Source organism: Corvus hawaiiensis, chromosome 26, assembly GCF_020740725.1.
Source record: "Corvus hawaiiensis isolate bCorHaw1 chromosome 26, bCorHaw1.pri.cur, whole genome shotgun sequence".
In the NCBI taxonomy this organism is placed as follows: Eukaryota; Metazoa; Chordata; class Aves; order Passeriformes; family Corvidae; genus Corvus; species Corvus hawaiiensis.
The window spans coordinates 37693654-37717463 of NC_063238.1; the positions used below are offsets into that span (position 1 = coordinate 37693654).

Consider the following 23810-nt stretch of genomic DNA (forward strand, 5'->3'; position numbering starts at 1 on the left):
TCTGTGCTGACAGTGATCGCCAGAAGCACACTGCATTTGACCTGAAGCTTTGGGAAAGGCTCCTAAATTGTGTGATAACACTGAGGTTGTTGCTGTGTAATTAAAGTTGTGGAATATGCAGAGATGTAGAAAAATTAGGTTTATGGGATATATGTAACAACATGGAGGATTTTGGGTGTGGATTTGTTCTTCTTTTCCCCTTCCTTCATCACAAATCTGGGTGTTCTGGTATTGGGTCAAAAAACCTGCAGTGCATCTCATGAATAGTTAGTTATTGGATTATAAGTAAAAATAAATTACTTGGCATTCCATAATTGGGTAAATTGGACCTTAAAAGGCCTTGGAAGTTAGAACTCATGTCCATTTTCCACCTTGTTAACTGAGGCACATCCCGTGCAGCTGTGCTATAGATAAGAAAATATTAAATATCTAAGTCCAAACAACAACCTAGCATCCTCTGCTTTTTAATTCGAACTCTGAGTAAAAGAACTCAAGAAACAGAGGCAAAGAAGAAAAGAAACGAAAACAAGAGAAAATCAACAGTGCTGTAGATGTGTGACACGGATATGTGTATGGATACAGCTGCTAGAAGTGGCCTTAAATACACTGAAATACTTGACCCCTGTGTCCTGAGTGAAGCGGCTGCTTTTCTCAGAAGTCTGTGCAAGTAATATATGCGTCTAAAGAAGCAGTTTAACTCTTTGCCTAGGACCATAAAGCATCTTAACACACCTTGTGTGGGTTATAATCTTATATCATTTATATAAAATATCACTGGATTACTAAACAGTCCAGCTTCCCTCCATAAAATATTTGTGCGTCACTTGAGAGTCAACTCTTCACCTTAGGTTGTTAAAAACTGTACTTGGGAGTTCAGATTGAGAAGTTTCCTGAATCATCTCCCAGCCTTAGAAGCTCCCCATTTCACATACAGAAGTTAACTAGCTGGTTTTGCATCTTCTTATTTTAAAAAAGCAAGCAAAAAAAAAAAGAACCCTCAAAGTTTATGCACTCTCTTTCTTTACCCATGAATGGCTCTCCAAGGAAGAGCCCGTTGTTCCCTCTCTCATCACTGTGCACACCCCCTCTAAGGATGACATGGGATTTGCTGCTTTTATAAACTTCTCAGAAGGCTTCACTGGGCTCTCCAGTGCCGTCACATTGACAGCATTACCAAGCAGCAATACCCAAAACCTGGCTAAGGGGTTGCAAAGGAAGAGGGTGAATTCAGCCAAGGCTGCTCAGAGCTAATGGCTTGGAGCTGTGAAGACACAGCAACAGTTATGGAATCACAGAATGGTTTGGGTTGGAAGGGACCTTAAAGATCATCCAGTTCTGATCCCGTGCCATGGGCACTGACACCTTCCACTAGACCAGGTTGCTCCAAACCCCATCCAACCTGGCCTTGAAAACTACCAGGGATGGGGCATCCACTTCTCCGGGCAACCTTTCCCTCAAAGGAAAGAATTTATAACTAATAATACCTAATCTCCAATGTACCAACTTCCAGGTTAAAGCCATTCCCCCTTGTCCTATCAGTACCTGGCCTTGTGAAAAGTCCCTCTCCAGCTCTCTTGTAGCCCCTTTAGATATTGAAAAGCTGGAATAAAATCTACCCAGAGCCTTCTTTTCTTCTAGTTCAACAACCCCAATTCTCTCACTTTGTCTTTACAAGAAAGGTGTTCCAGCTCTCTATCTTCCTGGGCTCCTCTGGATTTGTTCCAAGAGACCCACATCCTTCTTATCTTGGGGTCTCAAAGAAGTCAGGAGAACCTCAAAGGAAAGCCCTCCTGCTGCCTGTGCATCTTGCACTCACAGCCAAGTTCGGCAGCATATTAAACACAATTGCAAAATCCCAAATTATTAGCAGGTAGAATAGATTAGCCTTCAATCACTGGCATGATGGAGTTGCAGACAGAACATGAGACGAGGCAGAACCCTTGTGGTGGACAGACAGGTACAGCTGTGGGTCTGGCAGCAGCCAGCACCAACAAGGCAACCCTGCCAACACACAGCCAGGCAGCCTGGGGGAAGTTGGGGTAGCAACACTGGTGTTTGTGGCTTTTCTAATTAATTTTTTACCTGTTTTCAAAAGATAAAGAGGAAATACAGCCCCATGAGAATCTCTTTTGCACAGCTACTAATTGCCCAACTGCAGCAGTTTGGAAGCATTAACACTCATGCAACACCTTCCAGCTACAAGATTAATCCTAGCAACAGTTTGGTGGGGCAAATCCAGGTAATCTCCATTATACAGACTCAAGGAGAACTGAAAAGGAAACCATCAACTTTAAAAATGCCTCTTTGGTCTGGAAAATATGGCTTTATTCTAGTTACATTTAATGTCTTTTAATTACTATGCATCTAAGAGTTGAAGGGGAAAAATACAGGGGCTTTCAAGAGTTTGGGCTTTGTTTACTGATTTATGTCATTGAAAAATTTACATTCTCAAATATAAATATTAGTTTTATATGTGCATATATATTGTAAATAACACACAATAATATGCTGAGTTGTACAATTTCTGACTTCCATGGCTGGTATGGGTCACCTCTACACTGCACTGCACCACTACTACTACTGATCCTAGTGCTGAGAGAGACACGTGAGCTTGGACCACCTTCTCATCCATCTGTCCTCACCATAGCAGGAGCAGCTCCAGCCCAGCTGGACTTATGTGGGGGTTGCCAGTGAGGGTAAGAGGTAGCCCAGCGTCAGGTTCTTCCAGTATGTCCAAATCTGGCCTAAATGTCACACTTGCAACCAAGCAGCTCAACTGCAGGTGGGACTGGGCATGTGGCAGGCACTGGGACCAGAGCCTGGGACCTGGCCTGGGTTTGGTACCACCTTCTGCAGTGATCTGGTAGCTACATGCTGCCTTCAAAGTACTGAGGCCTCTCTGTTGCTTTCAAAGTGTCCCCGTCAGTGTCCCAGTTTTGAAGGAAACTTCTGGTGATCAAAGTATTTGGACACATTTTCCTCAGAGAGCATTCAAAATGCATGACTCAGGTGCCAAGCAGCTCTGCTGCTGCCTTAAAGATCAGTGCAGCTGCCCCAACTTCCCCAGCACACGTGTTGGGTGGGGATGCCCTTTTATTCACTGACTGGATAGCAAATTTTTAATTTTTATTACATTTTTCCTACAAATATAATGAGTTTAAACTAGTATTTTCCTTTAGATATGCTAGTAACATGGCCCCAAGATCTGAGCTTTCTTCCAAAGAAAAGGCAAAACTCTCAAACATCATAAGACTAGAGATAAAAATTCTTATAACATGATAGTTTATGAAAAATGATCTACAGAGAAGATTGCCAGGAAACTCTGGGTCTAAATTTACTTATCACAACTTCAATCTATCAACCTCAACGTTTGGATTTAGAACAGCAGGTTCTGATCTCGTATTTTTAATACTTTCTGACCACCAAGAACAATGCATCCACCCCTGAGAAGTACAAATAAATGCTGTGCTTTGTTACGGCATGTAATTCTTGCCAAGTTTCCTTATATATGGGTTACTAAATTTAGTGAAAACATCCGCAGCAGTTGTGTCATGGTAAAACAATGGAAAACTTGCAGGTGAACCAGCTCAGGGAGGTGGGAAAGAAAATATAAACAGAAAGGAATGTATCATGTAACACCAGGTGCCACCTTGCAAAAACACTCTCACAGTCCCTGAGCATAAGATGAGGGAAGGCAGAGGAGAAAGAGAGAGGGAGGAGGTGAGAGACAGGAAGGGTGAGAGGGAGAAAAGGGAGGGAGGGAGGAATTTCTAACAAAATGTTCACGGCCTGAAGTGTTATTAATGCCCAGATCCTCCCTGAGAGTAGAGGATTCCAATTCAACTTTAAGTCACAAAAAGCACAGAGCAGCTGCAGGAGTGTACACAGGAGAAGAATTTGGGCCATTCTTTGCTACCCAACTAAAATAATGAAGGGAGAGTTTATCAGCTGTGTATATTTAAGCAAATGAACGGCAAGGAGCTGTCCTGACGACATCCCCATTGTTTCCATGAGCAAAGAAACAGCCAGGTACATTTTCAGATGCCTTCTCTGGAGCAGCCCTGCCCCATGCAGCAAGATGAGCCACTGCAGGGATGGTGACACTGACCTTCTCTCCCCTGCTCCATCCCACCTGCACAGGTGGTAGCACTAAATCCAGTATACACAAACAGTTTTATTCAGAGCAGGCAGGAATATTTCCCTCCAAAAGGTCACATCCTACCACACTGAAAATGTTCAAACTGTATATTCTCCAAATAAACCATAAAGCAGCCTGGCAGCCATATGAAGAGCTGTAGGCAAGTGAAACCACCCCATTCTTCCGTCCCAAATGTCACTTTGTCTCCAATTAGTCTCTGAAATTGACTAATGACAATTGGTCATTAGTCTCTGAAATCAGTCCTCACTGTCCTAGTACTGGAGAGACACTAATGCTGCAGGACTGTTTGGATGAATAGCTCTTATTCACATCTACAGCGACAGGGTTAAGGGGGAGGGAGGGCAGACTGAGTTTGGCAGACAGGCAAGGGCTCTGCCTGTGTTTAGCGCAAGCACATCACACGGGTCTCCCCATGACAGGTAAGTCACAGCTGTGCAATAAAAGAGCTCCAGTGCATCTCAGAGTTTCAGTTACAGCTCAATGAAACCACCACACTGCTGGAAATCAGCTCCTGAGAGTGAACACACAGTCATTCCTCCCCTGAAAAGAAGTTCGAGCAATCTCCGGTTTCCTCATGCCTCATTTTTATGTACAAATATAACAAAATGTCACAAATTACTGAGTTGGCAAGGCATGCAAGAGTGAAACATGGCCATGAGCAATGTTTTCTTAAAGACTGGCTAAAATCTCAGAATTGCTTTGAAGATGAGCCTAAAAGTGAACAGTGAAAAGGGAGTTGTCCTCAGGATGCAACTGGGAATTATTTACTGAAGAAATGATACTGTCTTGGAAAAGCTTACCCAAAGCAACATGTACATAAGCAATTAGTTGCAATGAGGAGGTGAGGCCATGTCATGCCCGGGGTTCACCCAAAACTCCTCTTTCAGGGCACTTTCGCTATCTACTATGCATTAGGGCAAAGACTTTCAGTAAGTAAAACTTCCTATACACAATGCAGTTATGGGGGACATCAAAATATTTCACATATCCTGGTTGAATATTGAAAAAGTCTAGGAATCTTAGAAGATTTATTTTTACCATCTGAAAAAAAATTGCTTTGATTTTGTATTCTGAAATGGTGTATTCCCTTTGAACTTGATCTGAATAAAATTAAAAAAAAAGAATGAAAACACTAAAACATGGTTAGACAGCCCTGAAAATTAATGAACAGCTTTTGTTTGGGATGGGGAGGGGAGACTTTTGACTGTTCTGAAAGTCTATTTTTTTTCATTTTGCTGAAAAAGAAACAAACATCCTCCAAAAGAATCCGTTTCAGGTTGACCTGAATTTTTAATGCACTGGTGAGGCCACACCTTGGGTGCTGTGTCCAGTTCTGGGCCCCTCACTTCAAGAAGGACACTGAGGAGCTGTAGCAAGTCCACAGAAGGCAACAAAGCTGGTGAAAGGTCTGGAGCACAAGTCCTGTGAGGAGACTGAGGCTGAGGGAGCTGGGGATGTTTAGCTTGGAGAAAAAGAGGCTCAGGAGTGACCTTGTCACTCTCTACAACCACCTGAAAGGAGGCTGTGGCCAAGTGGGAGTCAGCCTCTTTTCCCAGGCAGCTGGCAACAGGACAAGAAGACACAGTCTAAAACTATAGTTGGGGAGGTTTAAGCTGGACATTAGAAGGAATTTCTTCACAGAAAGGGTGATTAGACTTTGGACTGGGCTGCCCAGGGAGGTGGTGGAGTGACCATCCCTAGAGGTGTTTAAGGAAAGACTGAATGTGGCACTCGGTGCCATGGTCTGGTTGACAAAGCAGTGTTCAATCATAGGTTGCACTCAATGATCTCAGAGGTCTTTTCTAGCCGAATCGATTTTGTAAATTGAGGAAACACTGCTTCTTTTTTTTCTGTTTCACTACAAGAAGGAGCATCACATATTCAGACTTCTGTACTGAGTCCCAAGCTTTTTCTTCTTATTAGTTTGGGGTTTTTTTCCCTAAGAGAGAATGCATTCCAACCTCATGCTTAAATCAGTGAGTTCTGAGTGCAGAATGAAGTGTGGCTTTGCTCATGCTGTCCATGAGTAACCTCATCCTCTCATTACTGAGCTCAGTCTGTCCCCTCCTCTGAAAACTGCCAGTTGTTAGATCAGCCCAGCTCCCTGGCGAAACCTCAAGCCAGGGCAAGGGCAAGGACCTGAGCTTGCCATCTTCCCTTCTCAAGGCTCCAGCAAAGCCCAGCTAAGAAGCACGGGTACCAGTAGGAAAAGTGTTGGGAAGCTGCAAGAAAAACCACAAGCAATGAGAAATCAAAGTCATGGCCAAAGGGCAGGTGAAAGGATACAGCACCTGGAGTACATATGACTCATTACAAAAAGGAGAGTCTCATCATAAAACAATTATATCATTTACACAACAGTTACAGATGTCAGAGTTAAGTGGCTTTTATTTTTCACCACTAAATGCAACAGTGGAGTGAGAATTGATGAATCCTATACAGCCTCATTCCCACAGTACCTGACAACCCCTCCAAAACCCAAACGTCTCCACTACAATAGTGAGTGCCTGTTGGAGAGGCCCCCTCAGGGTGCCAGAGAAGGCCTGAAAGCCCAGAATTCAACAACAAAGGTTTGCTCTCTGCAAGACACCAAGTTGCAGACTGCTGGTGTGTTCAAAGAAAGGCACAAGGGACTATTTTTCCAGAAGAGGGGCAAAACAAGTGCAATGAAACTGTGATTTCACTGTGATCTCTGCAGTGGAATCTGCACTTTAGCACCTTGGCTACACAGCCATGAGTAAATCAAACAACTGATGACTTGTTTCAAGAGAACATTAAAGGGGCTTTTGTTAGGCTAAACAAAAAGATGCATCTTTTTCCCTTCTGTGCTGTATAAACAAGGCTTCTGCTCACTTTCGTGATGCTTGGATCAGGAGTCAAGGGGCAGCTGGACCACCCTGCTCAAGGATACACTTGGGGTTGCTCCTTCCCAGTGGCCCACAGCCACCTCTGTGCTTTCCAGATCTGTTTTACAACATCAGCCACAACAGAGAATGTTCTCATACACATGGAATTAATAATTTTCCATTTAATCCTGCTAATTATTTACATTTCTTACAGTAGGGAGAGCCCCAGGAGAATTACAGACATCACAATTAGTTTGATTTTCTACCTCAATGGATGCAAAAAGCCCATCTGAAGCAGAAACAGATGGGTTATGAAGCCTGGTCTTTGTAAGAGATGGGAGAAAATGACAGTATTGACATTTGCAAATTCCAAAGCTACCACCTAACTCTGTCAGGGATTTCTCTAGCTTGGAGCAAGTGAAAGTGCACTCCACGCCCCTCTGAGCTAAACAGCAGCACTAACACCCACTTCCTTCCACCTCTGCCTTGTCATCTGAGACAGACAGAAGACACCTCTTTCCATGTGCTCAGCATCACTCAAAGCCTGACACCGCCACCGTCACCCAAACTCTGGGATGTATCCACACCCCCCACTCACCAGCCACCACCTGTAGCTGTCTTCTGGGATCAAGGCATTTTGTGAGGTCAGGAAAGGTTGCATAGTTGAGTTAAATCTCTGATCAAACCAGAGGGAATGTCCCAGCTCTGAAATACACGTGCGACAGCTGCAAGGTCTCCTGGGGTACTTGAAGAGTTTTTGGACGTGCTCTGAAAACTGCACGGCGAGATGTCTGGGGTCCCAGGTGCTCGTGGTCACCTGGTGTGTGTAGTTCAGCACAAACGACGTCACCGTGATGAGCAAAAAGGCGAAGGTGAACATTTTCACATTCCTCCTCCTTACCACAACCATCTTTCCCCCTCGGGTTCTGCCACCACCGCTGGCCAAGAACAATGTAGAGTCCAACATAAGGCAAAAAGGAAAGGCTGCAGCAGGTGTCTGCCAGTTACCACCCCGGGCTTAGGCTGTACAGATTGACTCCACTACCTCCAGCCGTAAGGGAGAAGCTGCATCTTCCCCAAATGGGCTTAAAAAAGGACATTTCCTTTCACCTTCTCACAGTGTTTCAAATTTCCTTCCACCTCTCTGTTTCCTGTTGCTAACCTCTCCTGATGAGGATTTACTGAAGACAGACCCTTGTCTTTCTGCATACAGAAATTAAAATTCAGGTTTTGTGTGTGAGAGCAAGCCATACAATAAAACAAGCAAATTGTAGAAAGAATTGTATTATTTTCCTTGGAATTTAGTTCTTGAAGGACTGGATCATCTGGGTGTGTACATTCCATCAGAGAGACGTGCTCTGATGCCCATTTAAGTCATGGAGAGAAGTTTGCAACCTAGAGACACACAGACAAAAAAAAAGAAAGAAAAATTTTTATTAACTTTAGGGTTTTTTCTTTTGTATTCCTCCCAACCTAATTTCTCTGCTTTTCTCTCCCCATCCCAGAACTTCTGATCAGCTCAGAGCCCTCAACACAGCAGCTCTGGCTTCAAGCTCTGCTGCAGTATTTTCGTACTGAGGAGTTTGAGGGTGAAGTTTCAGAAAGGGCAGAGCATCGACCTGTGGACATTGAGTTTCTTTGTATTGAATCAGCCTCCTCACTCTGCTCTGGCCTTATTTGAATTACAGTCTGTAGCTATTTGAATGACAATGACTCACCTCCCTCCTTCAGCCTGACCTTGATAGCCACAAGATAGGAAGCAAAGTATTCATAACTCAGAGCAGCTGAACAAAAAGCAGCAGGCAAAGGAGGGAGGAGCAGGATAGGGAGGAAGATGAATCAGTTCTTTTCTCTTTCTTCCCCCAGCCAGCTTAATTTCTTAAGGATTGGGATTAGATTTGTGATTAGAGAAAGCCAAGCAAAAAGAGCTCATATATCCTGGGACAAACAGGGGAAATCAAAGTATTTGAAACAAAGGCCTTTGTTTCACATGGAAAATTGCTCTTTTTTCTGTCAAGGAAAGGTAGGTGATAGCAGCTTTATCCCAGCCTAGGCAGAGAGACAGGGAGCTGCTTTGGAGGTACAGAGAGACCCAGAGCTGCTCTCCCTTCCCCTCCTGGTGTCCCCTGCCTGGCAGCAGTGATTTAAACAAGTTTTTAAAAGTCATAAAATGAATCCCTTCATCCCACAGTGTTTTGTGGGAAAGCCATTGTGGGACAGCCATTGTTTTGTGGGAAGAAAAACACGTTGTTTATAAAACTTCAGATGTTTACCAAAAGCCCCAAAAGTGCCATTGCTTAAATAACACTCTGTTTTGTTTTGGTTTTTTTTTTTAAAGGTAGGGAAAAAATTCAGAGAAGTGACTGTGTCAGAATACGTGCAATTTATGAACAAGTGAAAGTCCGGGGAGAGAAGTGTCATTTACTGCTCAGCTGCAGGCTTCAGGCCAGCAAAAAACCAGCAAAATTGCAACTGTTGCATTAAATCCCATCATTTTAACCCATTCTGTGCATGACATTGATGCGGGATCCTCCTCATTGCATCACTCAAATGTGACGTTTATCCAGACAGGAGGGGAGTGCAGCTGCAGCACCCCCAGCTTTGCTGCTGGCTCTTCTCCTGGGGATCTGCAAGGAGCTGCACCAGGCCAAACCGCTTTTCCAAGGGGTTTGACATGGCACCTTGGAAACAACTTGGATTTTAGAGGTGGTGTGCAAATATTTGCAGAGTCCCATAAAGCCAAATCCAAAGACAGGAGCCTCAGACCTCGGTTTTAAGCCTTTGCCCCAGCTTTCTCCTCCTCAGCACGTGACAGGCAGCATGTGCCCTTCAATTAGCTGCTGTTTGCCAAATGCCTCGAGATTTATTTTAAGTCTGGCCCCTCCACATGCATTTATAGGAGCTCAAGGGCTGACAAGTGGGTCAGGCTGGATAACAAAGGGCTTTATTAATCCCATCTGCTTGGGCTCCTTGCACCGGTAAATCAGGGAACCATCCTGCATTCACTTTAATGTTACAGAGGGAAGTTTTTACATTAACCAGAAATCTTCCAAAGTATCCCCGGGTAAAATTCAGGAATCCCAGCCTTGGAGAGGTGATGGGGATGCTGACACTGTGTCTTGGAGAGTTAGAATGGGAGCTCAGGAGAACAGCCCCTATGCACAGCCCCATCCATGCCAGCTGCTCTCTGAGACGCAGAACGGCCCCAAACACATTTACTTTTCTAGCCTGGATGTAGTTGTGAGTCTAAACAAAAACACAGCCTCTAACAACCCCAAAAACATGCTGAATCCCAGAAGCAAATTGATTTTCCATTTATGGAGTGTATAATTCAAGAGCTGTGATGCTGGCAGGTCAACCCCCCACTGCTGTCAGTACTGGGCCAAGTCAGTATTTGTAAACACAGCTCCTGCTCTTCTGTTATACTTTTAAGAGGAGGAGGGAGGGGGATTATCCAGCCTTTCTTGGAAAAGCCTATAGAATGGAGTATTGTTGATAAAACAGTTCTGGCTTCCAAAACAAGCACACATTTCACCAGATGTATTTATTTATTGTAACTCAGATGAGGCTAAATTTATATTTATAACTCAGGGATGAAAAAACCCAAACCTGAACCAGTGTTTCCACAGTGGGCTACAATGTCTTCAAATTCCTAATCATCCTGTCTTTTTCAGCACGTGATGGGAAGGTGAGAAACCGGAGCTCCCAAAGCCCTTTTCCCATGTGGATATAAACACTGTATGCTCTATTTTTATTCTTACTACTTACAGTTTCCTATGAATGTTCATGCTTCCTATGAATAATTATGATGGAAATATATATACAAATATATAGCTGACAGAAATGCTCCAGGGACTATATATTTGATTTAGGGCCCGAGGAAAAGGAAGACTGAAATGAATGTAAAATCTTTCTTCAAGTTCAAGTGTGACTTGGACCAGGACCCTTTTTTTTTCCTTTCTTAAACCATGTGGAAGACACAACCCAGATATCACTACTTTTACTCTTCACAGCATCTTGCACCACATCTCAGACTGTTCCTGTGCCTCCCTCTGATCGCACGAGATTCATAATTCTTTGCAAAAGTGTTTCTATAGGATTCACCAAGGTGCTGGGTAGTGGAAGGTCAGTGATGTGGGAAACCATGCAGGGATGCCAACCCCAGCTGTTGGGAATGTTCCACTTCTGGATCCTACTAGTGATAGTTAAATTAAGCCATTACAAGTAAGCAGCATGATACCAGCCACGGTCCTTATCACCATCTCTCGGCATGACCTTGGCATTAGCACATCCATGAACAGGCTATTTTGGCCTCAGACGCAGAAACAATTTTTGGGGACTTAAGGTAGGGAGATTTAGTGCCCAGCCCTCTCCCCAGCTACAGAGAGATAAGCAGAGCTTAATACTGCATGCCTGTGGGCAGAGATCCCAGCTCAGCCCATGCAAGCAGCAGGTTAAGCTACCTTAAGTGATTGGGTGCTTAAGGTCTTATTTTTGGTCTGGATTTTGCCTGCTACCTTCCCACTCCCCCTCTGTCAATGGATGTCATTGTCCCCATGTAAGGCACCTTTGTACACCCTGGGACAGCTTATTTATGCTGATAATACCCAGTGATGTGCAGTGCAGGGAAGATCCAAAAGGTCATGTCCCAGGAAGACCAGAGAAGGCAGGTTCAGAAGAAAGAACAGGTTCCTCCAAACCCTGTCCTGAGAATAGAAGTGGGTCCAGTGTGATTAAATGGTCATAAATGAGAGTCGAGTTTAATCTTCTGCCTACATTTTACATTGTAAAAGATACCAGGATCAATCAATTGTGGTTGTTTGCCTTCATTTTCTTCTCACGTTTTAGAAAAAAGGAATAAAAAGAGCTTTTTTTTTTCTTTTTTTTTCTCCTCTGAGGTAGATTTTATGTGCATTGTAAACTCACAATCTGAAGTATGTCCCTGGTCCCTTGCCAATGTGGTGATTAACAAAGATAAAAACACATCGGTTCAATGGACTAATATAAAGCAATTCTTAACACCTTCAGGAAATATTTTTTTTACAAATCCACTTACAAATACAATGTATTCTCACTGCACTTGTCAGGTTCTGTGACAAAAGCTCATCTGCACACCCACAAAGGAGCACAGAAAGAATAGCAGAACCTAAATAATGCTCTGCTCCAGCTACTCCCAGGCCCATCCCAGGAGCCATCAACCCATCAAAGTCTTCACCAAAAGAGCCCGGGGCACAAAGGCAGGTGGGAACCTGAAACAAGGACTCAGAAGAAGCGACACCCTGCCTGCATCCCTCCCAGGACTGGCCCTGCACAGCATCACCCTCAGGCATGAAATTCACCCAGGTGAGTCAACTCTGCCTTTGGGACTGAGATGTCTTGCTGTCTGAGGGCATGGGACAGCTTATGGGGTGCAGGGGAAGGGCATTTGGGCATTACACAAGATCTGTGTGGTCAGCCACACAATATTGGCAGAATGGTAATTTTTTGATTTCTTTTAATAGATGCCTTAGACAAAATGCATGAAGAAAATAATAACGAAAAAATACTGAGAAAAAAATCACCATACCACTCTTCATTCCTCCACATTGTAAATGTCCCAGTACATTGGTGTTTGGCCCCTTTTTGATGCCTACTTTCCTAGCAAAGAAGTGCTTTGTACCAGCACCACGTTGAGGAGATCTTTGTTAGCTCGCGTTAGATGCTGATGGTTCAGGATCCAGCTTTCCTGGTCTGTAACTCACATTAAAACCCTGGTGTGAAATGCACTCTCTAGTTTGAAGTTGCCAGCATTTTCCAGACACAGAATGTCAGGCAGAAGAGCACAAAAGCAACAGGGAACAGCAGCATCCCAGTACTGAGACACTGCCAGAGTTCCACTCAGGGCTTGAACAGCTCAAAGGTCCCAAAATACTTTAGACTCAAAACTCACATATCAACCTCCCCTGTCGAAATGTGGAAAAGGACAGTGTGATCTGCTGCAGCTCTCTCATGACTGATGGTGGCCATCATACAACCCTTCGATATCCCACGGTGTTTTACAGCTGGAAACTCTACACTTCAAGGAGTTAAGTTCAAGATTTGCTGCAATTTTGAATTCAAGAGACTGTGCTGTGCTAGAAAGGCCTCATCAGCAGAACTGCAAGTGCCCATTTTCAGAAGCACAGCTCAGATTCCTGCCCTGCAAAACCTACAGAGATGAAGTAGTTTCTCAGCTTAGCCACTGACAGCTACATTGTTATAAATTTGGCAGCACCAACAGTATGTCCCTAAGCATCATTTCTGCCATTTGAGGACTTTTTTCCTGTCCACACTTCTTGTGAGTAACTACTCAAGCAACCCTTGGTCTCAAAGCCCTGGCCTGGGACAAGGCAGGAGGTTAAATCTTGCCTTACTGTACCCACAAGAGCCCAGAGCAGTCTTGAAAGACGTCGTTCTAAGGCAACAAAAAGCATGTCCCTGGAAAAACACACATAAATTCATGCCCCAGGTCTGTGCTAGGCCTGGAGAGGAACAATGGAGGGAATTGTTTCACTCCAAACCACAGGCTTGTCTGCCCTACCCTGGCTCATCACCGGCTGCCTCCCACTGACTGGAGCTGGCTGACATTTAGAAAGAAATAATTCATTGTTCTGACACCTCACCAGAGACCTCTGAGCTTTTGCTACGTGAGACAGTGTGAATTACAGGACAGCCTGGCAGGCAGCCAGAGCTGAGCACAGGGCATGAGCATGAATCTTAACCAGATGATGCTGGGACCCCCTGCGAGACCTCTGGTCCGTGGCCTTCAGCTCCAGCAGATCAGTCTCACCAAGCACTGAAGGCCGCATGGAGACACGAGGGGGTGTTGTCTGTGCCCCAGCACAGCCTCTGCCACTTCAGCCTGTTCAATGCTCTGGCAGGTAAAGGTGAGCCCTGCCCTTCTTGGGCACCAAAAATCACCACAGGACACAATTTTGGAAAAGCACAAGCTGCCACGTCCCTTTCCATTTTCCCATCCATCCAGCCATTCATCCCTTAATTACATTATGGATTCCATATAATTCCTCATCCCTGGAAGTGTTCCAGTCCAGTTTGACTGGGGTCCTGAGCAGCCTGGTCTAGTGGAAGGTGTCCCTGCCCACAGAAGAGAGGTGTTGAAACTAGAGGATATCTAAGGTCCCTCTCAACCCAAACAATTCTCTGATTAATTAAAATCAGATTGTGTTTTGTCTCTCAGAGCTCACTGGCTCCTCTCTCCTGTCCGTTGTTACATCCTCACAGAGATGGCATGGGTCCTGCATGCACACAGCCACAGAAAGGCAGACCCAAGTCTCACCTGCCATTTAATCAGGGAGAAAATGATCTGTAACTCTTCTGCCCCATCCCTGACCATGCTGAGAGGCAGAAGTCTGTTTGATTGCCACTGTCAACTGGGGTCACAGCATTGAAATCAGGCAAGGTAGTTGGTATCGTGCTCTCAGATTTATTAAAATGTTCACTCCAAGCAACTCAAACTAATCATATCAACACTGCCTGGAAAACAAAAGCAGGAACATTTGAGGAACATTTAAGCCATGAGAAAAAGTAGCTTCAAAAAACATTTGAATGTAGCAGCTCCTCTGTGTTTCTTGAATGTGAAGTCAGCTATTGGGCAGTGTTTCATCCATCACAGTGAACAGAAGAAAAACTGGAGATGGTTTATGGAGCGTAACCTGCACAGCATTTTAGGTGCCAGCAATCTGAAAAAAAGTCTTTACCCACTTGTGCCTTTATCAGTGAGCAGTTTGGCAGCAGGCTGGGGCTGGCCAGGTCGATAGGGAATCTCCCTAGTACTCCGACACAGCCTGCCCTGCCAACATGCGTAACAGGGCTGCATGGTCAGGATAAGGAAGCACCTTTTTGTGCAAGATGTGTATGAGATCAATAGAAATTTGGGTGGGGAATTTTCATTCTGTTGCTTCAGAATAAAAATTTATCTTGGCAGACTTTATCAGGCTTGTTGCTGAGCAGTCTGGAAATGAAAATTCCCTTGCGATGTTTGAAGAAAAGGCTGGAGGATCTGGCTTGGAAAAGGTCACGAGTCTGCCCTTATCTTTGGGTGCTGAGAACTGCCATCCCTGCCACCTCCCACCATGGTGAAGACATTTTTTCCTCCACCACATCCTCCTCCCTTGCATACCAAGTGTTCACTCCTGCAAAGGCTGGAGGAATCGCAGTGTTAATACCCAGGATTAATTGTGCTGCCCTCCATGGGCTACAGTCTGTACTTGTGTCTTCGGGCCAAGTGGGAAATTTGAATGGGACTGCAAATGCCATGAAAGATTGGCTCCAAAATCTCCTTCATGAGCTTCAACAAGGGCAACCCCAGGTATCAATACAGGCAAGAGGATGAAGAACAGGTCTGAGGAGAAGGACCTGTCCTATGAAGAACAGTCTGAGAGAGCTGGGTTTGTTCAGCCTGGAAAAGAGAAGGTTGTGGGGAGACCTCAGAGCAGTTTCCCAGTGCTTAAAGGGGGCTTTTAAGAAAGGTAGGGTGAGATTCTTTAGCAGAGCCTGTAGTGACAAGACAAGGCAAAATGGTTTTAAACCAAAAGATGGTAGATTTATACCAGATACAAGGTAGAAATTTTTTACAGCGAGAGTGGTGGAACGCTAGGACAGGTTCCCCAGAGAGGTGGTAGATGCCTACCCCTGAAAGTGTTGGAGGCCAGGTTGGATGGGACTCTAAGCAAAATGATCTAGCTGAAGATGTTCCTGCCTATGGCAGAGGGACCCCATAAGGGTCCTTTCCAACCCAAACTCCAATTCTATGATTCTATGATTCTGTAATTCTGTGATTCTATCATTCTAAGAATAAAAAATGCTGATGATCCATTCTATTGTCCCAATAAAATTTCTTATTTGATAAATGTCGTGTTCCCTACCACCATCTCTTTACACAGCACCTGACTTCCAGCCTTGAGAGAGGCGTGAAACTGCGTTTGGGGTGAATAGAAAGGGTGGGGGGAGCCCAGCTCTCTCCACTGGTGGCACCAGCTGTGCAAGGATGACATTCACCTGGGTATCACGTTTCATTCGGAAACACATGAGTGTCTGGGACTGGGGAGATAAACTCATGATCAATTTATTTCCACTGGGAACTATAATGTGAGTAAGTCACTGTTTATATAATGGCCCTTTGTTACTGCAGCCAGGCTTGGTATCATGCCAGGCTCAGTGAAAAAAACCACACTGGTAATGCTCCTCAGCTTGCCAGTGAGAGCTTGGTCTTAAGTTTTCCAGGCCATTATGGTGCCAAGGGAGCACTCAGCATCATCTTTATACCAGGAAACAACCATGAGATAAACTGGGAGAGGCCAGAGAAAAGGGTGATGAATTCAAACTCAACGAGCAGCTCCACTGCTGACCTGTTTATGGTCCATTCCTTTGGCTCAACCCTCAGCTCAAATATTTTCAGGACAAAATAGGAGCACTGGAATGGCAGAACTGTCCAGCCAAGTCGTGAACAGTAGCATTTATGGCCAAGAGGCTGGAGTCTGGCAGGTCAACCAGGGGTGTGCTGAAAAACAACAGTGGAAAAATAAGCTCCTGGTCAGAATGTCTTCCACAGCCCCTGTCTTGCTAGAAAGTGATTTTGGAGGAATCCTACCTCTTTGCACACACTCCATTAAGCAGACAATGGCACCTCTGCCTCCCTGGTGGTGCTTCATTTTCTTTTATATATTCCAAATCCCCTTTCCCACATATACATTGATGTTTTAAATAGCAGATATATTGTTACAAGTTCTTAAAAAATACTCTTTTCCTTCCTTATCCTGTAGTTTGCAATGCTATACAGACACATAGGTTTAACCTGTTGGATGAGAGCTTTTCTGTCATGGGCCAATATCCACCATGGGTTGGGATGGGACTTTTTTGGGCTGCACGCCCAGAGTCCAAAGCTGGGACAATGAAAATAATAATTTAGGATTTTTTGTGGTGAAAATCCTAAACTAAAATTCACTCACTCACTAAAATTTCTTCACTCTGTCTCTGTGAATTGCTCTACTTCAAAGAGTTCTTTAAAACTATCAAAGCAGACAACTGGACACATAAAAATTGCTGTTTGGTTCCTGTTGACAAACTTTGATGGCAATGTACTTGGTGGACAGACTGCCCCTGTACTTTCACATCCTTCCCATGACATTATGAGATTTGTAAGCTGTGATCAAAGCTCTGCTACTCTTTGCTTGGAAAAGAAGAGTTATCAAAGGGATTTCCAGGACACCTATATGCGTTTGCACCTAGAAGAATTTTTAAGTGGTTCATGATAGGACAAGTGTAGAATTGGAGCTGGTAACTCAAGCACAATTTATTTTTATTTCTGTCTTGTTTCAGATCAGTTTGTCAAAAATGAATCAATTTTTCATCTTGATTTTTTGTATTAAGACATTTTCAAAAAGTATCTTTGACATTTTGAATGAAGAAATCTAGTTTCATTTTGAAAAAGCTTTTTCTAGAAGAGGTGTAACTTTTGGTAATTAAAGAAAAGCAAAACATGTAGAAATTCAAAATAAAAAAAAACCCAACACCTCCCGCTTCCCCTAAAATAAAAAGCATCCCTGTAAGAGAAAGGAAAAATACTATCACCTCTTCTTTTTGGTTTTAGCTTCATGTTGGGACGACTATGGATTGTTTTTAAAGTCTTGCTAATTCACCAGAGACAGTAAGAAAGCTACTTTCATGTAATTCAAATACACAGTGACAAATTAACGATGGCAGCAGCAGTAGTAGAAACAGATGCAAATTAAAACTACTGAAAAGCAAATTCCTGTACCTGCATTTGTTTTAATTTTATAGGATAACAGGTGAGGATACAGGATTATTTCAGACTGTAGAATACTCTGAACTAAAGGTGTGTAGTGGGTTGACCTTGGCTGGATACCAGATGCTCATGCTGGGCATGGGGGCAGCTTCTGGCAGCTTCTCACAAAAGCCAATCCTGTCACCCCAACCCTGTCCCCACTACCAAAACCTGGCCACACAAACCCAGAACAAGGTGGAACCCAACCACACGTGTTTTGCTGTACTCTCTGTGAATATCCAGCTCAACAATATTCACCTATTCCTTGGTTAAAGCTGGAACTTGTATTTATATGTGGCCATAAATGCAGTTGTTCATGATTTCAAAGAATGTGTTGTGAGGAACATTAATTTCTGATATTAAGAAAGTGATTAATGCACTGCAGGGGATCTCATGGCATTACAATTCTTAATGCCAAGGAAGATTATATGGCAGTGATGATAATATTGATGGTATTGTCCATAATCCTGAAACTCTAGGAAAACCTAGGAAAAATGTTTCCATGCCCATGTGAGCATCTCTGACTCTCTTTGCTGGGGTTCCTGCCCTGAAGCAATACCAAGCAGTTTCTGGCACTGTGAGGCTGTTAACGGAGCTCAGCTGATGGGATCCTCATTAAACCAACAGCGTTTCTCTCACAATCGATGGCACCACCTGACACAGCACTGCATTAAACATTTATTCATCAGGCAGACTGAATTCACTCTGAGGAAGATTTAATGACACCACAGGGATTTTCTCATTCATTAACTTGGGATTTACATTTAGTCTTTATGGTGCTACAAAGGTGTAAAACTACCCACAGTTAAATTCAGAGGTGTTTTAGCATCTGTGCATAGTCTGGACCTGGTAGCCACTGCAAACCTTGCAAGTACAAAACAGTACTTCCAAGTTTTCCATCTACTGTGCACACTACTCTGTTTGGCAGCCATAGAAAGTTTACAAGAAGTCTATAAATAATACAATAAAATATATTAGAGATATAAGTAACACATTTGAAAAATTAATATACTGTGTTGCAAGTCAGAATTAAAAAGCCATTAGGCAACCACTTTAATTGATTGATCATTTATGTCCCTAATAGGTGTACTTGGCCTATTTGGATCCAACTGCACTGTGTGCTCTTGCTATCAGCCTAGGCACCACCCAGCTTCTGTGTGGATGGTGACATTCCCATTCCAGCTTTTGTCCTACATTGACAACAGAGGTGACAGTCAAGAAGGAAATGAGTGATTCGGGCTTCCTTTTATCCAGAGGACTGATAGCTCTCAGGTTGTCTCTGATACCTGATGGATACAAGCAGCTGCCCAGAGCGGGGCACATGAATACAGCCCTTCAGTGCACCACTGGTGGAAGCTTTGCTCTGGACTACATGGGAGCCTGGGTACAGAAAAAACACAGGGTTTCAGTGATGAAGAAATGCTGTCTACTTGTCTGGACTTTAGAAGTGTTTTTAGAGAAACAAAGATTTGCATACATCAAAGTGGCACACAAAAATCTTCCCATAATCCTGAATATGAAAATATGTCAAAAGCTGCATGCAAAATGGATTTGCATACATCAGAGCTGCACATAAAGCACTCAGCTGGGCATCCTGAAATGCATTAAAAATGGTAATATTGAGTTTTGTGGATGCTGATAATAGAATGCTGGAGAAACACACACAGACATGCATACAACTATGGCATCTTCTCCACTTGTCTTACTTAGATGGCTAAAACCTGAACAGGGAGGCTGCTAAGGTAGCCAGCAATCCCTGAATGTTTAAGGACTTCCTGATTCAAAGAGAAATTCAAAGTATCACTTAGCCATACAGAAGTAATTAGCAGAGGAAGATTCAATTAATTTAGTACTTAAATTTTCAATTTTAAAATGGTATCATTGATGTTGTAAAAGCAGAAATTTTAGCACAAGAAAGTGGTGATCAATTCAATACTGTTTTGGTCTCGACCTCTGCAGTGCTGCCAGCATCCTACCTAGAAATCAAGCTGTAGCAGGCCAGACGCCAGAAACATCAGCCTGAATTTACCCTTTTGCCTATGACGAGTGGCAGAGGGAGATCTCTGTCCTTTGGGCTCCTGATTATTGAATTAGAATGGGGAAGCCCCAGCTGCTTACTTTTCCCCAATAAAAATTCCCAGCGTTTTCCCAGCTAGTGACACTTTAGAAAATCAAGAACTTTTTCTTGCACATCAACAATAGATAAACACCAGTCCTACACAGGCTGATTTGGTGCTGGTCAGAATCCTCAGCTTCAGCCTTGGTGTTACTGTCCTGAAGTGACCATAACTGTAAGTGTAAGAGCACTTTGTCAGCACAAAACCCACAGCAGGGCAACATCTAAAGCTGAATTCTGTCCCTGGGTTCAAGATAGCACCTCCCATTCAAGCACTGAGAACAGGATCCCAGACTCACTGCAATATCCTTTTCCCACCTAAGACATCCCTCCATTTTCAGTGGGACAGGGAAGCTTTCCTTTGGGATTACAAGGTTTTGTGCATATGACTATTGCAATGAATGTGGGATCCTGCTCTCACTCCCATGAAAAATTTCATGGTAACTTTTAAAATGGAGTTTATGAAAATGTCACCACTTGCTCTAGAAATAAAGCTCCTGGCAAGCTGTAATGGGCACACTGTTAAAAACTAACAGTCCCCAGAGACCACAGACAGCAGAGCCCCGGGGTTTTGTGCTTTCTCTTAAATGAGCCACCAATTTGTGTCCAAAAGTTTGCATTAAAAGTGGCAGCTACAAGATTTTTATTTGTGTTTTGCCTTTATTAAGGAAAGAAAAAAGAAACCTTTAATTAAAATCTCTCAAAGATTTGCAGGGAAATGTATACCAAGAGCCTGGGAAATGGGCTGTTCTGCTTGGCTTGGTTTTAAACAGGATAATATGAGTTTTTAATCTTTTTATACTATGCGTCTCTTGCTCAAAAATAAAAAGTGAATACTGAAAAATAATGACTGCATCCAAAGGGAAGTCATTATAAACAGAACTCAGACATTCCCAGAGGAGAACTGACCTATGACTTCTTATGGAGGAGATACATTGGCTGAAGGGCACCACTGTTTTTAATTTCCTCTAAAATGAGATGTGAGTTTCCAGCCCCAGAAGTGTCACACTCAGCTACAGGGGGATGATCCAGTACTTGGTAATTGCTGCTGCTGGGGAGTTTCCATCCTTAAGAAAAGAGAATGGATACCAGAGGTTCCTGTCCCTCAGTGGATTGCTAGATCTTTGTTTGAAAGATGAAGTTTCCAAGTTTCCAGTTCCCAGAATCACTGCTGCCAAGATGTTTCCAAACTTGCAGCTGATGGAAATTGTTCTCATTTTGCAGCCTCCTGTATTTCTTGCTTCTGAATTTCATTGCCCCTGCTCTGGTTTATGTGCATGGCAGATTTGGTGCATCTCTCATTTCCTCAGTGAGGAAAGTGTGAGAGGTGCACAGCAATGAGGCTCAGAGTGACAGCACACAGCAGACAGAGGTAATGTGATCTTTCCTGAGTTTTACAAATATCTGGAGTCATTTCTGTTCATGGAGCTACCAGTCGGAAAGTGGCCAAGGAGGAGACTGCTCACCCCTCAGAGCCACTCAGCGAGGTGCAGTTCCTGACTGACACCCAAAACTGAGACAGTTTGGCTTCAATCCTGCACATTTGTTCATAGACTCGTGGGAGGCTCAGCTGGGTGAGGTGCTGAGAAGTTTCCTCCCATGCAGAGGCAGTACCAACCAGTCCCACATAACTAATAGATGACTTTTTAACTCCTCTGCAAACAACCAGTCAAGGAAGTTTTCTTGCCTCTCTTGAGCAATTTGTTATCAGTACAAGATCATAAAACAGCAGCAAAAAATGTGCTTCCCCAAACTCCTATTTGATTAAGAGTCTTAAAGGACTGAAGGAAGAAACTGAAACAAGCCCAGCCTTCAGACGAAACACTGTGCTGCAATCCCCTCAGTCCTGAATAAACACCAAACTCTTTGGGGTCACCTCAGAGCATTCCCCTGCAAAGCCTACGAGCTGAAGCTGCACCCTGGCTTGCACAGCAGTGCAGGGGCAAGAATCACAGAATCACTCACGTTGGAAAACACCTCTGAAATCACCAAGCCCAACTGTTAACCCAGCACTTCCAAGCTGTCACTAAATCATGTCCCCAAGTGCCACATCCACATGTTTGAACCCTTTCAGGGATGGTGATTTCATTACTTCTCTGGGCAGCCTGTTGCAATGCTTGACCGCCTTTGTGGTGAAGAAATTTTTCTTAATATCCAGTCCAAACATGTCTCTAAACATGCCCTGGCACAATTTGAGGCTGCTCCTTCTCATTCTATCCCATATTACTTGGGCAAAGAGACTGACCCCCACCAGGTTACCACCTCCTTTCAGGGAGTTGTAGAGAAAGTCTCCCCTCAGCCTCCTTTTCTCCACACTAAATGAACCCAAAAGGAAAAGTCCCCCTGATTTTAGATACAGGCAGCCTGGGAAGTAGGCCCAGCCTGTGATCCCATCTGTTATTTACAGGACATGACTTTATGCTGGGAAAGATAGGGAAAGTCCTGGGATGCCATTGTCCAGGCAGTCACAGGGGGAGAAGCAGGTAGAGTGGGCAGACTGCACAAAGACATCTGCACAGAGCCCACAGGGACAGCAGGGGCCACACTGCACGTCAAGGACACTGATTTTCCTCTCAAGCACCTACCAAAATGGTTAAAGTGTGTTTCCATAGCTTCCCTTCCGTTCCTTCAGCCTCACCTTTTTACTCCAAGGTAATGGAAGAAACAGGAGAAGGTACAAGGAAAGAGGATTTGCCTGGATTAGCAAGGAGCAGGAAGGGCCTGGGAGCAGGTTTACTGACCTGCTGACAGGGCTTACTGTTGGAATTAACCCTTATATGGGTCATGCTGCTGCGTGCAAGGAGGGTGGGAGGCACACAGGGATGTCCAAACTTCTGCTGGTCTGAACCAAACCAAGCTGCCACTGAGATAAAACACCTCTTCTAGAGCAAAGGACAAAAAATAAGAGAGACAGTGCCCCTCTTCCTCCCCATAGCTTTTATTAGAATCACGGAATGGTTTGGGTTCAAAAGGACCTTTAAAGGTCATCTAGTCCTACCCCCCTGCAATGAGCAGGGACATCTTCAACAAGATCACCTTCCTCAGAGCCCCATCCAACCTGACCTTGAAAGTTTCCAGGGATGGGGCACCTACAACCTCTCTTGACAACCTGTGCCAGTGTTTCACCACCCTCCTCATAAAAATTTCTTCCTTATGTCTAGTCTGAATCTAAACACTATTAATTTAAAACCATTACCCCTTGTCCCATTCCTACAGGTCTTTGGGTGTTTTTGGTGCCATCTCCAACTCAAAAAAGTAGGGCAGGGTCTGCAATAGCATCCATGGGGTGAAACATGATTTACAGCTCAACTTGTTCAGCACAGGCAGAATAGAAACAGGATTTGCTTTCAGAAACAACTTTACAAAACCCATGGAGGTGAGCTGCACATTTGGTGGCCAGGCTCCCCAGCACTGTCGTAGCAGAGAGAGCAAATGAAGTTTTTGCAGCCCTACCAGTGCTACTGGGCAGGAATAAAGCACCTTTATGCCCAGATGCCTGTCAGCAACATCCCTCCCGTGCAGGTGAGGTTCCTGTGGGTGATATCTGCCCCAAGCCCAGACAATACAGCTCTGTGAGAGCACACGTTCTCTTGTCTCCAGGCTATCTAGTCCTGATGTGTAAAGCCTTTGGCTTGCCAGGTGTTGCACGTTAATTCAAGTTGGCCAGACATCTTTGAATGAGTGTAGAAATACAAAGCTAATTGAGAAATTAAAATAGAGCTGTCTTCCTGATGAGCAAGCAAAGAAAGAAAATCCCTAATAGTCCTAGACAAAAAAAAAAAAGGAAAAAAAAGAAGCCAGACTTTAAGTGACAAAATCCAGGTGTCATTTGTGGCTGTGCAATGACAAACAAGTAACAGCCAAAGC

General features: G+C 44.0%; 1 protein-coding gene across 1 annotated transcript in view; it reads right to left on the bottom strand.

Annotated features, from left to right (window-relative positions):
* ST3GAL1 (ST3 beta-galactoside alpha-2,3-sialyltransferase 1) overlaps positions 1 to 23810 on the bottom strand; it is a 78474-nt gene that overhangs the window by 18123 nt on the left and 36541 nt on the right. The window contains exon 2 of the mRNA XM_048286176.1: positions 7604 to 8400. Within this exon, the coding sequence (XP_048142133.1) occupies positions 7604 to 7972 (369 nt within the window). The 5' untranslated portion in view covers positions 7973 to 8400. The remainder of the gene's footprint in view (positions 1 to 7603; positions 8401 to 23810) is intronic.